The 14074-nt window shown below is 39.0% G+C and overlaps 1 protein-coding gene across 1 annotated transcript; it reads left to right on the top strand.

Annotated features, from left to right (window-relative positions):
• Nucleotides 1-10085: 10085 nt before the first annotated feature.
• Nucleotides 10086-10990, top strand: LOC122646289. Its single transcript, XM_043839825.1, has 3 exons — nucleotides 10086-10362; nucleotides 10466-10867; nucleotides 10937-10990. Exons 1-2 carry the CDS (start codon nucleotides 10147-10149, stop codon nucleotides 10847-10849), a joined length of 600 nt encoding a protein of 199 aa, XP_043695760.1. The 5' UTR covers nucleotides 10086-10146; the 3' UTR covers nucleotides 10850-10867; nucleotides 10937-10990.
• The last annotated feature ends 3084 nt before the right edge of the window (nucleotides 10991-14074 follow it).

Below are 14074 nucleotides of genomic sequence, written 5' to 3'. Positions count from 1 at the left end.
GGCATGTACACAATACAATTAGCTATAGATCCAGGTTTTGTTTATCCAAAAAAGGGAAAAAAAAAATATGGAGTTTGGTTTTGTAGAGAATCAAGTGAGTACGTACTAACTAGTTTTTGTAGGTGGATTGATTATGTTAAGTAAAACAATTAGTTGCTTATTGTAAGTAGGGATGTAAATGAATACTCGAAATCCGTTTCCGTATCCGTTTAGCACTATCCGAATCAGTTCGAAAGCTAAACGGGTACGGATAGTCTATAGCTATCCGAAAAGTTATATTTACATGTAAACGGATAATGTTCTATCCGTATCCGTTTAGCACTATCGAATCCATCCAAAAGCTAATCGGATGCGGATATAGCACTATCTGAGCTGAATTCGATCTGTTTACATCCCTAATTATAAGAAGGAACGGGGAAAGGAATTGTAGATTGAGCGCCCGAGGTTACTTTAAAGGTAAAAAATGCAACCTATCAGGACCGCTACCTCTAAGAACACTAGGGTTTTCATAAAACCCTATGTTCAGCTTCACACACTCACACACAAGGGAGAGGGAGAGAGGAGCTCAGTGGAAAGAAATAATTGACGGGGAATCAAATCTCTAAGAAGAAAGAGTGTACCAATTGTGAATGAATTGAGGAGAGACTTGGATTGTCACCACCCAATTTTCACAATTTTACTTTCTAAAATTTGTTTGGGAAAAATATCCGATGCGTGCATCATGCGCCTAGACATAAGACCACACAAAATGACTGCCCACCCTGCATGTTGAATAAAAAATCCCACACTGTTGATGCCCATGCGCACATTCACAGTAGCCCCCATGCTTGTGCAAGGACCATGCAGCTTGGCAACGATCTTCTGCCCATATTGTTTCTAGAATATTGGTGATATGACTTTTTTTGGGTTACAATTGGTGATATGACTTTTACATGATGGTAACAAAAAATTTTCAATTAAGTAGATAAGTCAATCTCCCACTATAGAATATCGCATAATACACTATTGGGCATGTTTAAAATTGCTATTATAACCTCAATCTACAGTAAATTCTATTTCAGCGAATCTGTAATTCCGATTGGACCAGAAGACATTTCGAAAAAGTTTGTGAAAATAATTATTAATAAATAATTTAATTTTTTAAAACTCTGTAAGCAATATACCAAATGTCACTGGTTTTGGACATTCTCCCTTTTTTATATTTTTTCAATAAGGGCAACGGATTCCATGTAGGATGTCTCTTTTGAATACAGTCAAACACTGTAAATTCAGTACACCGATATTTAATCGAAGGACATATCAACCGTACCATTGGTGTGTCAAAATTCATAATGCGTAATTGCACCATTAAGAACATCTCAGGCCAAAGGACCGAATGAATATACACTATAGACGAGAATTTAGTTCCAAATCAACTGACAATAATACACATGCGAAATTCTTGTATGATCTAATTCAATGTATAGGAGTACTGAGGCGGTGGTGTTTATGAAGAAGAAGAAATGACAACTGATCGAAGTGGTTACTTGTTAAAATAGTCTTCCTATACGAATACTATTTGTATTTCATGTATAATCAACTTTTAGTACTAATTTAGTTATTAAAAATCAATACTTACAATAAATCCAATGGTCGATATCAAAATATCCAATATAACGATTGCATGGAATCTACACCAACCACGCAATGTTCTTTCTCACCCTTGATTTGTCTTTTATATATTCGAGGCAATCATCTGTCCTATTTTTTCCATTTACAAGGGGAGGAGGGGTATTTATGAAAACAAAATAAATATATATGATTGGCTCTGAGATGTACGTTCCTATAGAATAGATTCCATTTGAACGACCATGAGTTGTTCACGTACATTCACTTACGTGAACATTCCCTGCAGCAAACGGATTCCCATACATAGAGAGTAGTAAAAAAAAAAATTTAGGAGAATGGATCATCTACACATACCGACAGGTGAACGTGCATCTTAGAGTCGATCACATTTTAATTTTGTTTCCATAAAAACCCCTCCTCCCCTTGTAAATGGCAAAAATAGGACATGTGGTTGGCTCTCATGAGAGTTCGGCTCCACTACATGTACCACTACACCTGTTGGCACGTGCAGATGATCCATTCTCGACTCTTACATGTACAGTCACCTGTTGGTACATGCAGAGGAACCGAACTCAAAATTCATGGCTGTAAGACACCGGGTTCTTCTGGTCTAGATCGATAGGCTCACCACATAAGACTTCCTGTGACCATACAAACCCTGAGTCCACTTCCTGTTTTATCGTTGGTCTTTCCACTGACTTCATCCATTTGTCTACAACAATAATATTTGGCGAACGAAGTATCCATCGACACCCTTGTCTTTTTGCTTACATTAAAAAAAAAAAGAAGAAAAAAAAGTGAGATTGGACTTCCTTTACATTGATAATCTGGTAAAGATCGAACTAGCTAATTGCCTGTCTTCAGCGACCATAAAATGGTTTTGAATAGCTCTCTTGCTTTAGTATAATTCATTTTGTGTCTCTTGAGAGAGAGAGAGAGAGAGATTAAAGGATGCCTACAGAGATCTTGGATGGTAACAGCTATGGTGTCGGTAGCGAGAAGCTAACGGCGTCGATAGTGATAGTTTGCATAGTTGCAGCTTCTGGTGGTATGATATTCGGGTACGACATGGGCGTTACAGGTTTGTTCTTCAAAAAATTCTAAATATATATATGTATAATCTCTTGATTAGTGAGGCGATTGAACCGATAATATGTGTATGGGAGCTGATAGATGAGGCCGGTTTGCATGTTAAATGAATGCATATAGCAGCAGGGATGATGACCATAGGATCGTTTCTAGAGAAGTTCTTTCCGGATGTGCTGAAGAAGAAGGTGGAGGCGATGAGGATCTCCTACTGCACGTATAATAGCAGGCTGCTCACATTTTTTAATTCTTCGATCTACTTGGCCGCCTTGTTGTCGTCCCTGGTGGCCGGACGCTTCAGCTCGGACTTGGGGCGCAAGGCCACGTTGTTATTCAGTGGTTTGCTCTTCTTGATTGGCACCGCAATCCTTGCTGCTGCCATGAACTTGGTGATGCTATTCGTTGGCCGTGTCTTGGTTGGTTTTGGGATCGGTTTTTCCAACCAGGTCAGCTCTTAATTCATTGTGTGTATATAACAAGAGGCACAGCGCAGGCTGCACCCAGACACATGGGAGTGGGCGCAATGATCACCCTACCCCCTAAGTGGTAAGCCTATGTTCTTGAGCGCAGCCTACACTGCAACACAGAGAACATTCTCCCATATAACAATTCTCAAATGGAAATGGTATGGTAGTATTATTTTTTTCCTTTTTTTAGTGTTGCGGTTGCACAACACGACAATGCAAGGTTAGCATTTTCATTCGCGAAGGGGCAAAAAACCCTTCAAATTTTTATTTTTTTAGGGGGGGGGGGTTGGGTTGGATTGGGTTCCTCTCGAGTGACTCCCCACCCAGTGAGTGCTCAATTGAGGCACCCAACAGCTGGACTGCTGGGTGTACACGGGGATTTGTGTCTGCATGGTGTCCGACACACATCTTAGCACGCATCCAGCTGCTCGGCTATTGGATGCCTCACTGGGTACTCGGCGTTGGGCTCATAAGAGAGGAGCCGGATGGGGGGGGGGGGGGAGGAGGAGGTGGTGTTGGTTGCTTTGTGGTAGTTTGTTGGCTGTAGTTGTATCTGTTTCCAATGATATATGCCCAAATCATTAAAAAACAAAAACAAAGGTTATGCTTGTTTCGATGTATAATTTTACCTAGAAAATTTTATGCAGTAAATTTTACTTCGTAAATGTAAAATTATACATGTTGAAAAATTTTCTAATATTTGTTTCCATAAAAAAACAAACATTGAAATACTTTTCAATATTTAAAATTTTACATCTAAAAATTTTTGAAGTAAAAAATGAACTGTGAATCAAAGGTTTAAAAATGCTTTTAATAATTGAAATACTTGGGTAGTTTTGATTTTTGGTAAAATGGAAATTTACTGAGAATGGGCATTTTGCGTTTACATTGAAAGCAAGGGATAGTGGCATGCATATAGGGTAGGATGAAACTTTTGTCCTCCCATAGGTGATATTGGCACATAAAGAGCTCCGCATTCATTCTATTGTTCTAATTTTCCATGCAGGCAGTACCAATTTATCTTAGCGAAATGGCCCCACGGAAGTGGCGTGGAGCCTTCACAACAGGGTTCGATGTCTTCGTGGGCATAGGCGTGTTGATTTCATGCATCGTCAACTTCTTCGTGGCCCAACTCAAAGTCGACTGGAATTGGCGTATCTCCTTCGCTGTCGCCGGAGTTCCGGCGATCGTCATGGTAGTAGGCGCCTTGTGCATTCCAGACACGACAGTGAGTTTGGTCCATCGAGGTAGGGTGGGGGAGGCTTGGGAGACACTGAGTCAAGTCAGAGGGGTTGACTCAGATTTGGAAACCGAGTGGACGGATATCTTCCACAGTGAAGCAGTTGGAACGAAATCCAAGTATAAGGATCAGTACAGGAAGATATTCCAAAGAGAGTACAGACCCCATTTGATGCTGACAGTGTTGGTGATGTTCTTTCAGCAATTGACAGGTGTCCATATGGCGGCGTTCTATGCACCGGTAGTCTTTCAATCGGTTGGGTTTGGGAATGACTCTGCTTTGATCGGAGCTATCGCAATTGGATCAATCAACTTCATTGGCTCCTTGGCTGCCTTCTTCATGGTTGACCGAGTTGGTCGGAGGATTTTGTTCACTGTGGGTGGGATCAATATGTGCATTTGCCAGGTCAGCTTCCTCAACTTTATTTCCTTTTGAAACAGCAAAAACTTTCGTGGGGATCCGAACACTTTTCGGTGAGAATCGGTTATATATTTTAAGATCATGATGGTCTCCAGGGAACCTAGCACCTAGCGCATGTTCAGGGGGCATCCAACGGTTGAACTGTACCGCACACATCTCGATTGCACATCTAAAAATATGCGCAGCACAGCTCAACGGCTGGATGCACAAATGGAGAAAGAAACTTGTCTTGCCTATATGGGTTCTTCTGTCTTGTAGTTGTAATTAACATGTTCTCATTTCTTTCTTAATTGGTTTTCAACTTTATCTGTCATGGACTCGCGGTTGTGGTGCATGAAGGTAGCGATGGCTTGGTTGCTTTGTATCATGGGGCCTTCAGACAATGAACCCCTCACCAAGGAAAATGGAAAGGAGATAATGGTGTGGATGAGTTTGTTTTGCCTTGGATTTGGGTACTCATGGGGTCCCCTTACCTTCCTCGTTCCCACTGAAGTCTTACCAATAGAAGTCAGGCCAGCCGGGAATGGTCTCGGTAACTCTATCAACTTCACTATCACATTTTTGGTAGCTCAAGGTGTCGTTCCCATGCTATGCCACTTGAAGTTTGGTGTTTACTTGTTTTATGCTTCATGGTTAGTGATCATGACTCTGTTTATATTGATGTTCCTTCCTGAGACCAAAGGTATCCCTCTTGATGCAATGCAACCTATCTGGGAGCAGCATTGGTACTGGGGAAGGTTCGTACCCAGTAAGATAGGGAAGAGAAGAGACATATCGATGGGAACAATTGTGGAGTATTAAGGCCTCTCCCTCTCTCTCTCTCTCTACAATGCCTGTAGTTATGTATATAAGCTTCCATAGCTAACACTTTTTAGGTTTTACTCAGTTCAACTTCTTCCAATACAACACATTGAGTCAAAAAATCACTCAATCTGAATTTGTATTAATTTTCCAATCTCTTTTTTTTTTTTTTTCATATTTTCTACAGTTTATCTGGAGTTAGTTGATTAAACCCTATCTGAACATTAATTTGTATATGTGACTTTTGTTAGGTGAATATATGTATTTTGTTTTACAATAGGGTTGCATAGGTTGAACTTTGTTTTTTTTTTTTTTTTTTTTTTCTTTCGTGGATAAAATTTCTATTAAACCCAAGGACACTACAAGAAATATGATTTTTGGTGACGGTAATAAATCATTGCCGAAAATACATTTCCATCACTAAAAATAACAGCGACGGCAAGTTTAACCGTTGTCAGTCTGTTGGTTAACGTGATGTCAGGAAAAATAGCGATGGTAGAATTGCTCCCGTCTAACAAAATCATTTTTTAAGACGGTTTATGTTTCCGTCACTAAAAATGTATTTTTTGCATCGGTTTTTAATCATCACTATGAATGCAAATATCAGTCGACAGTATTTGCCAACACAACATCAAGCTGATAAAAATAAAAAATAAAAAAAATCTCTTTACATTTTCTTCCAATATTCCTAACAAAAGAATTCATCTTCTTACTTCCTTTCCCCTTTTAATCATATGCCTCCACCTATTTGTCGAGATTTGTATTTCTGTGATTGTAGGAGTTGTATGTCTTGAAAGCAAATCATGCTATTAATGCCGATTCATTCACCTAAAATCCAAACAGAACCCAAAAAGTTCTTCTAATTTCATAAAAATCATTGAATGAATAATCACAAAACCGAGTTGTATTCATATCATCATGCCTTTCAAGCTTACACCTCACAAATGTGCAATTTCCTAACTTTAATTAATAACAAAAGTAGATACCTAAATGACCCAAAATTTAATACCTCCTCTACATTTTATGATAATTAAAATACTTCCCTGCCGAAAACAATTGTACCCATATTTCTAAATTTACACAACCCTTTCTATCCTGCTCTTTTTTATATTCCAACATTGCCCTTAGAATATTACATTATTTCATTTTTCTTGGCTTCATTACAATAGATTATTGTAATAAATATTTAAAATGTCCATGAATGTCATGGCAATCATGGTAAAATTTTAATGCTGGGTTCACCAAAAATGGTAATCTCCTCTAAGTCGAATGGAAATTAAAGTCTTAAAATCTAATGGTCCTCATTGCCGTTGACATTAGTATGGTTATTTGAGTACAATTGTGCAAACAATATTTTGTAGGAGAGCATTATAAACTATAGGTAATACTTTAAGGGATACATTGAAAATTTCCCAATTTTTTCAAAATTTTTTTTTTTAATTTACATAAAAAGATTCACTTAAATTACTACCTCTTGAGTCTTGATGATCAATTTATTACTCCAATAATCAGAATTTAATAGCATTAGATCAAGGACCGAGTTTTCCTTGAGTCGCTGTGAATGGGAATCCATTCATCGTGGGACTTCAGATGTGCGAGGGAGAGTATCAGGAGGGTATTTTGGGGGAACATACTAAAACTCTATTGGGGTTTGTGAACCCTAGGAAGGTGTGGTGAACTTTCACTGCATGGCGAAAGAAAAATTTCTCCTTAAATCAATAATATGACTTCATTTTGTAATATCAATCTCATTTTCATGTTAGCACACTAGTCCAATGAAGTGAAGTATAATTAAACATTCACTAATGCACCAAATTCCAGCTAAACTTATTCAACCAAACAAATACAAACTATGGACCAAAATTGATAAGTGTTGGTATAGCCACAAGCAATCATCAGTTCATGAATCATGACCCTTCATGAAGCTCTTAAAGCTGTATTTTGTTGGTACACCTGTTTATCTTTAGGGTTAACAAAAAACCCAATGATCAACTCTAATGGGCCTTGGCTTCAAGTTTGCGTGACCTTCAAAAGGGGTGTTTTTTTACCCATAAAAAAAAAAAAAAAAAGGGGGTGTTTCAATTTTTCCAAAAGAGGGTTCCCTGGCCTTGACTCCCTGGTAATTAAGTTTAAACTCTGCCCACTTCATAGAGGGTGGTGGGATCCATTTAAAATCTTTCCCTATGCAAAGAGCTTGGCAGTACCAATCCAAATGGTGGGTCCCATTTTTACTAAAAAAAAATAAATTTGTGGGTTCCATTCCATGTAATCTAAATTAAGATATGGTGTAACTGTAACATGTGAATAGGGTGGTAGACCACTTTCAATGAGGTTATTAAAGGAAATAAAAATTTTCAAGGGAATTTTCAAGGTTATTAAGATTTATTCTCTTATAAGGTGGAGAGCTTTGAATGAGTTCTCACAGTTAGAAAGAGAAGCTCTTAATGAAAGAGGGAAGTAGGTTGAGAGCATTTAACAGAAACCGGAAACCGGTGGTGCGACTCATGAAGAAAAGTGTTGTAGAAAGCGAGGCTTGTCAATACTTCATCCTTGAATTCTGCATTTAAGAGTATTCAAGTTGAGTTAATGAAGGCTGGTAGAGTTGAACCCTAACTACAATGACTCTCTCTCTCTCTCTCTCTCTCTTCCCATGTCTCCCTGAATTCCATACTATAACTTTGGGGACCAAAACACAAGTAACCTTTGGGAAAAAAATGAACGTTAGTAGCAGTGACGAAGGTTGTCACCTGTGAAACCAACTTTGGGACCCCTCTCTATTTGATTTGGTAGGTGACGTACGGCTAGACTAACTTAAATAATGTACGGTGAGGATCATGTCTCCTTCAATGAAATTTACCAAAACCCTTACATCTATTTAGATAATAAAATTTGTAAGAAACATGACCAGTGAATTACGTACTCTCTCCCTGACCCTGCCTAACTTGCCCAATTCGACTCCTCTACTTCCGCCTGCCCCTATTGTCGTGTGCGCCCCACACACAAGCAAGGCGGAATGTACCGCTTTACCCCTGCCCGAGCACCTTACCCAAGTGGGGTTAAGGCGATACTTTCCACCACACTTGTGTGTGAGGGCACATGGCAGTACCAGACAGGCGGAAGTAGAGGAGTCAGATCCTCAATATATATTTTTTGATACAAAGAAAGGAATTTATTAGAACATGCAACAACTCAAGGTGTTGAGAGCAAACATAACTCTCGCAACAGAAATGCCAGCATGGCTGGAAATGCATGTGCTTATCTACCAAGCATAACTACAGAAAATGGGACAATAGGAACACTTGGATTTATATATATTAGATGTTAAGCTAAGGATGTTGAAGTGATCCTGAAACGTTGAATGGAGAAGTGAAACGCCTTAAAGTGTAGAGTATTATGTGGACCAATTAACAACTAAACCCATTATGGGGGGAGAGATCAATTGTTCTGTCTGACAGGATTGGTCTCTATTTCCAGTCTATATAATGCTAGCAATGCTGATTAGTTACTAACTCTAATATTGTGAGGAGAAAGGAATACACAAGACTAAGCAAACGATATGGACACAGGTATGGGTGTTCTTATTGATTCTCTAGTTCATGTATTGAATGCTCATATGATCTCTATGGTGTATTGTGTTTTGTTACAAACTCATCGGGTTGACTCGGTAAGCTGGTCCAGGTTTCAGAACAATCGAACAAATAAGAAGAGATGAACTGAAAATTATGAACACATACTGTAACAATGAAGATACAACAGTACAATTTAGCAGTTATATGGAGTGGGGTGGGGTGTTGGGTTGGTGATCAAACTGTCAAAGATATGAGAGGAGAAACATTGAATGGTTAAACACTTCATGCTCATAACTATTCAATATGAGAGAGAGAGAGAGAGAGAGAGAGAGGCATTTAATTCAAGGGTCATGGGGTTATGGTTGTTTTAATTGCAAAAGATTTAAGGAGTATTGAGAGCTTTTAAAGTTCTAGTTTTCTGGGTGACCCAATTGTGGAAGTTGGAGTTATTGAAGAGCGATAGGCATTCAAGCATCCTTCAACTGTATCCGCTCTCCCCCATTTAATATCTCTTTCCAACCTTCCCCTCTGCTTACAATCTTACATGGTTTTCTCTCTCTCTCTCTCTCTTGATGAACATCACCGCCTGCAATAACTCATTCCAGTCCGGCTTGGCTTGACTAATTGACTCAGCCTTCATGCTCTAATGCATGTCCAGTAGTAAGTATTACCTGCTCATAAATCCTGGCATGTAAGCACAGGTTTGTCATCCTAAGTTTGAAGAGCGGCTCGAAGTTAAAGCAAACCTACCTAGCCAAGTTGTAAGAGGAGAACAGAAGCTCCACGAAGGGTGGGCCCTTATTACTGTCGCCTAAATTTCTCCATTAGATCCTCTCTCTCTCTCTCTTTTAATTCTTTACCTGCCCTCATCTATATAACCATCTCGATTCACCAGTCGATCAAACCAAAGAGTTGCAGAGATATATAGAGATAGAGATCGATTCATCTTGTGTTCATGGTTTCCTTTCCCACCCCAGTTTCTCCGAATCAGAGAAAAATGATTCCTCAGTATGAGAATTTATCGAAGAAGAGGAGATGGGAAGTGGAAGAAGAAGCCAAAGAGGATATCGAGAACCATTCGAAAAGGGTATCATCAAAGCTCTTTGATATTGACCTCCACCTCGAACAGAAGCCCTTGCCTTCGGAGTGGCAACGATGCCTCGATATCCAGGTAAAAGATCTATCTATTAATGCCAAAACTTGTGGAATAGTATTATATTATATCACTCTTTAATTTAATGGTTTATTTATGTATTTACTCCTTAAAATTACAGTCTGGGAAGATACATTTCTACAACTCAAGGACCCAAAAGAGAACCTCTAAGGATCCAAGGCAAAGCCCAGAAGCATATGGATCAAGTAGTCCCAAACATATGAGCTTAGACTTGGAGCTCAATCTACCTTACGAGCAATCACTCAACACCCATTCGGATGATAATTGGACCAAACGTGAACCGGTTTACAGATCGACCAGTTCGGAGATATCGTCGGAGCCTGATCAGCCGGAGATGGTGGCAGCAGTTTGCCGGCGGTGTCACATGTTAGTTATGTTGTGCAAGTCTTCTCCTGCATGCCCCAGCTGCAAATTCATGCACCCACCTGATCAAGGCCCTCCAACACTATTCAAAAGGCATAGGCTCTTGTGTTGCAAAGACTAATTGAGGCCTAAATGTTTGCTTATCCAAATCCAACTCCACAGCCTAAGGCTCTAGTATATAGGAGTCTATTTTCCCAAGTGTTCCTCGTTCATCATCTTTCATCTAACCCACCTCCAAAGAACAAAGGGAGAAGAAGAAGAAGAAATTAATACAAATAGAATAATATATAGTTTAGAATAAAAGGTTTAATGTTGGTTACAAGTGCGTTTAATTCTACTCTACTGCTTGTACGAAGTGTAAAATGTAAATATACAAGAAGCATCTGTGGTGTTGTGTAAGGGATATTGCCTCTGATGTGAGAGAAAGTAGTAAGGGTTCCAAGTAAACAAGAATTTCTCTTTTTTTTCTTTTTTTTCTTTTTTTTTGTTTGTGTGTGTGTGTGTGTGTGTGTGTGTGGCACAAGTAGACAAGAATTTTCGCTGTTTATAGACGTGATTTGATGGATCTCTTCTGGATTTTAAGTTAGCTTTTTTATGGTTGTTATGCTTTGGAACTTTACGTGGCTTCCACAATCTTTTCAGTTGAACGGGTAACTTTTTCGATGTTTATAATGTGAACCAAACTCTCTCTCTCTCACACACATGAACCATGCCTACTAAAAACAAGTTTGATAAGCCATTCTTCATCACTTTTACTCCTCTGAACCCCGATCTAGCTCCTCTCCAGGGAGTGTCAGGGGGCATTCAAGGACTGGGATGTGCCACACACATCCTGATACTTGTCCAATCAGCAATCGAGATGTGTGTGACACAGTCCAACGGCTAGATGCCTCCGGGCACACCCTGGCCGCTGGAGTTGCGTTCAGGGCAAGCACTAGATTCTGCATAACCACACAGGTGAACCTTATAGTCCATCAAAACAAACACATTCATGATGTCGTGATGGAAAACAACTCCTCTTTAAAGCTACTATTAAGGATTTCTTTGGTGGAGACTACTAAAGCAACCAATGGATGCAATTAAGTTTCTAAATACTGTGGTTCACAGGTAAGTTTCGTCTGCGTTTGATACGCAAGATCAATAATGCATTCTAAGACGATAAAAACAGAACGTATTATCAACCTTGAATGTCCTTTTCTTTTCTTTTTTTCAGTAAGAATTATCAGCCTTGAATTTCATAGCTACGAATTCATCCTTCAAGTACATTTATGATTTCAGAATTGTTAAGGCGACAGAGGGTCAGCCCTTTAGAGGATCCCAAATTGGATGAGGCACCACACTTATAAATTGAGAAGAAGCTATGAACAAATAGGGGATACCATGCGACAAGGGTGTCCATGTGTATGACTCAAAGTAAATATTGGTTTTATATGTGTTTGATAGTTACTTCTCAAATATATATACCATATCAAACTCTTCAAATCTAGATAGTTTCCGATACTTCAATAAGGTTATCTGGTATGTGTACGTGCACGGTCTGAACATGCTTACCTATTTTAGAAGGGACAAGAGAAGATAATAATGGAGAATTTTTAAGAATAATTTATCGTAATTAGGAAGTCACCAATCCTCTTCTTAAAAAGAAATTATAGTTTGAATCCAACGTATCTCTTTATTTTCAGAGCAGCAGTATAATTGTTACATAACAACTTCCACTTCTCCTATTTAGTTACAACTAGTGCGACTCTCCTACTTGGATACAACTACCGTTACCCATTACTCCCATAACACTATTAGTTATGAAACCATAATAACCTACCTAACTCACGTATAATATTATCTTACAATAATACTACTCATAATAAATGTAAATATCCCACTTATGATATCCCATGTATGATGTTGTGCGCATGGTGTGCACATAACAACTCCTCCCCGCTGGATTTTGGTTTTGTCCTCGAGATCGTAGGATGGAAATTGATGTTGAATAACACCTAGACTCCCATGTGGCCTCCTCTTCATAATAATCTTCAATCTAGAATAATTTATTGCATCAATGTCTAGGCATGAACCGTTTGTTACAATTGTAACAAAGTCCCTTAGCTCACCTTTCTTACATCTCTATTGACGTGAGTCGATAAACAAGAAAAGATTTTATGTAAGGGGGAATGTTATTTTTCTCAAGTGAGTGGTCCAAACCTCGTACAGTCGAGCCAATCCAATAACCACAAATATGATTGTGGGGCGACTAGCAAGGTCGTCCACTTTAATATTATCTTTCAAACCGCTGACAGCAAATAAGTCACCTACTTTATCCTCATCCTATTTGTACAATTGATACCATAACTGAGCATCTCCCTAGAGGTGAAAGTATACCAATGCCACTTTTTCTTTTTCGGGAGTTTGATGGAATCGAAAGAATTGCTCAACCCTACACGTCCAACTAGTTGTATCTTCCTTATCGTTGTAGTGGGGAAAATCCAATTTTACAAATTTGGGGGTAAAGGTTTGTTGGAACATAATAGTATGTAAGGAAGAGTTTTGGGAAGGGCAAGCCATTCCAAGAAGCTGCATAGCGGATTGGGATGTTTCACCCAATTCGGGTTCCACAACACGTGGGCCTCGCAAACTCATTCTTTCAAAGATTTTGGAGAGTTTGGTGAGGTTTTGTTGTTGCACATCGAGTTTGGATAGAAATTTACCTCCGTTCCTCATTGAACAAATTAACCTCTCCTAGCCTATCCACATGCTCATCCATAACCTGGCTCTGATACCAAGCTGGTATGTGCACGGTCTGACCACCCTTACCTGTTTTAGAGAGGACAAGAGAAGATAATAATGGAGAGTTTTTAGGAATAATTTAGCATAATTAGGAGATCACCAATTCTCGTTCTTTCAAAGAAAAATTGTAATTTAAATCCAACATACCTCTTCATTTCCAAATCACTAATTAATAGGCAGTATTAGCCATTACATAACCACTCCCACTTCTGTTTGATCTTCACGTACGATACTATCTTACAATAATCCTACTCATAACTAATGTAGATATCGCATGTATGATATTGCGCACATGAAGTGCAAGGAACATTATCCATTCATAGTTATCATGGCGTCGCCATGGCGTCCTGGCGTTGGAGGCTGTGCATATCGACTTACGCCATGGCGTCCTGTCTCTCTTTCCCTCTTCGATTTCTTCTTCCTGCCTCTGTTTCCCTATTCGATTTCTTCTTCTTTAATTTTTTGTTTCTTCCCCAACCTTTGACCCACTCCCTGCTTCCCAAAATCTCATATTTTAGCCTTGGTTTAGTAACCTGCAACTAGGACATCCGCCAGATCTGATTTC

The sequence above is a fragment of the Telopea speciosissima genome, chromosome 1, assembly GCF_018873765.1.
Source record: "Telopea speciosissima isolate NSW1024214 ecotype Mountain lineage chromosome 1, Tspe_v1, whole genome shotgun sequence".
NCBI lineage: Eukaryota > Viridiplantae > Streptophyta > Magnoliopsida > Proteales > Proteaceae > Telopea > Telopea speciosissima.
Note: the sequence above shows the minus strand (reverse complement) of the source record. Positions and strands in the feature narration are given on the sequence as shown.

Excerpts from the sequence above, each read along its gene's own strand:
- LOC122646289 (XM_043839825.1), top strand. The coding sequence starts at position 10,147 with ATGGTTTCCTTTCCCACCCCAGTTTCTCCGAATCAGAGAAAAATGATT. Across the intron at positions 10,363-10,465 it reads AACGATGCCTCGATATCCAG|TCTGGGAAGATACATTTCTA; the intron begins GTAAAAGATCTA and ends TTAAAATTACAG.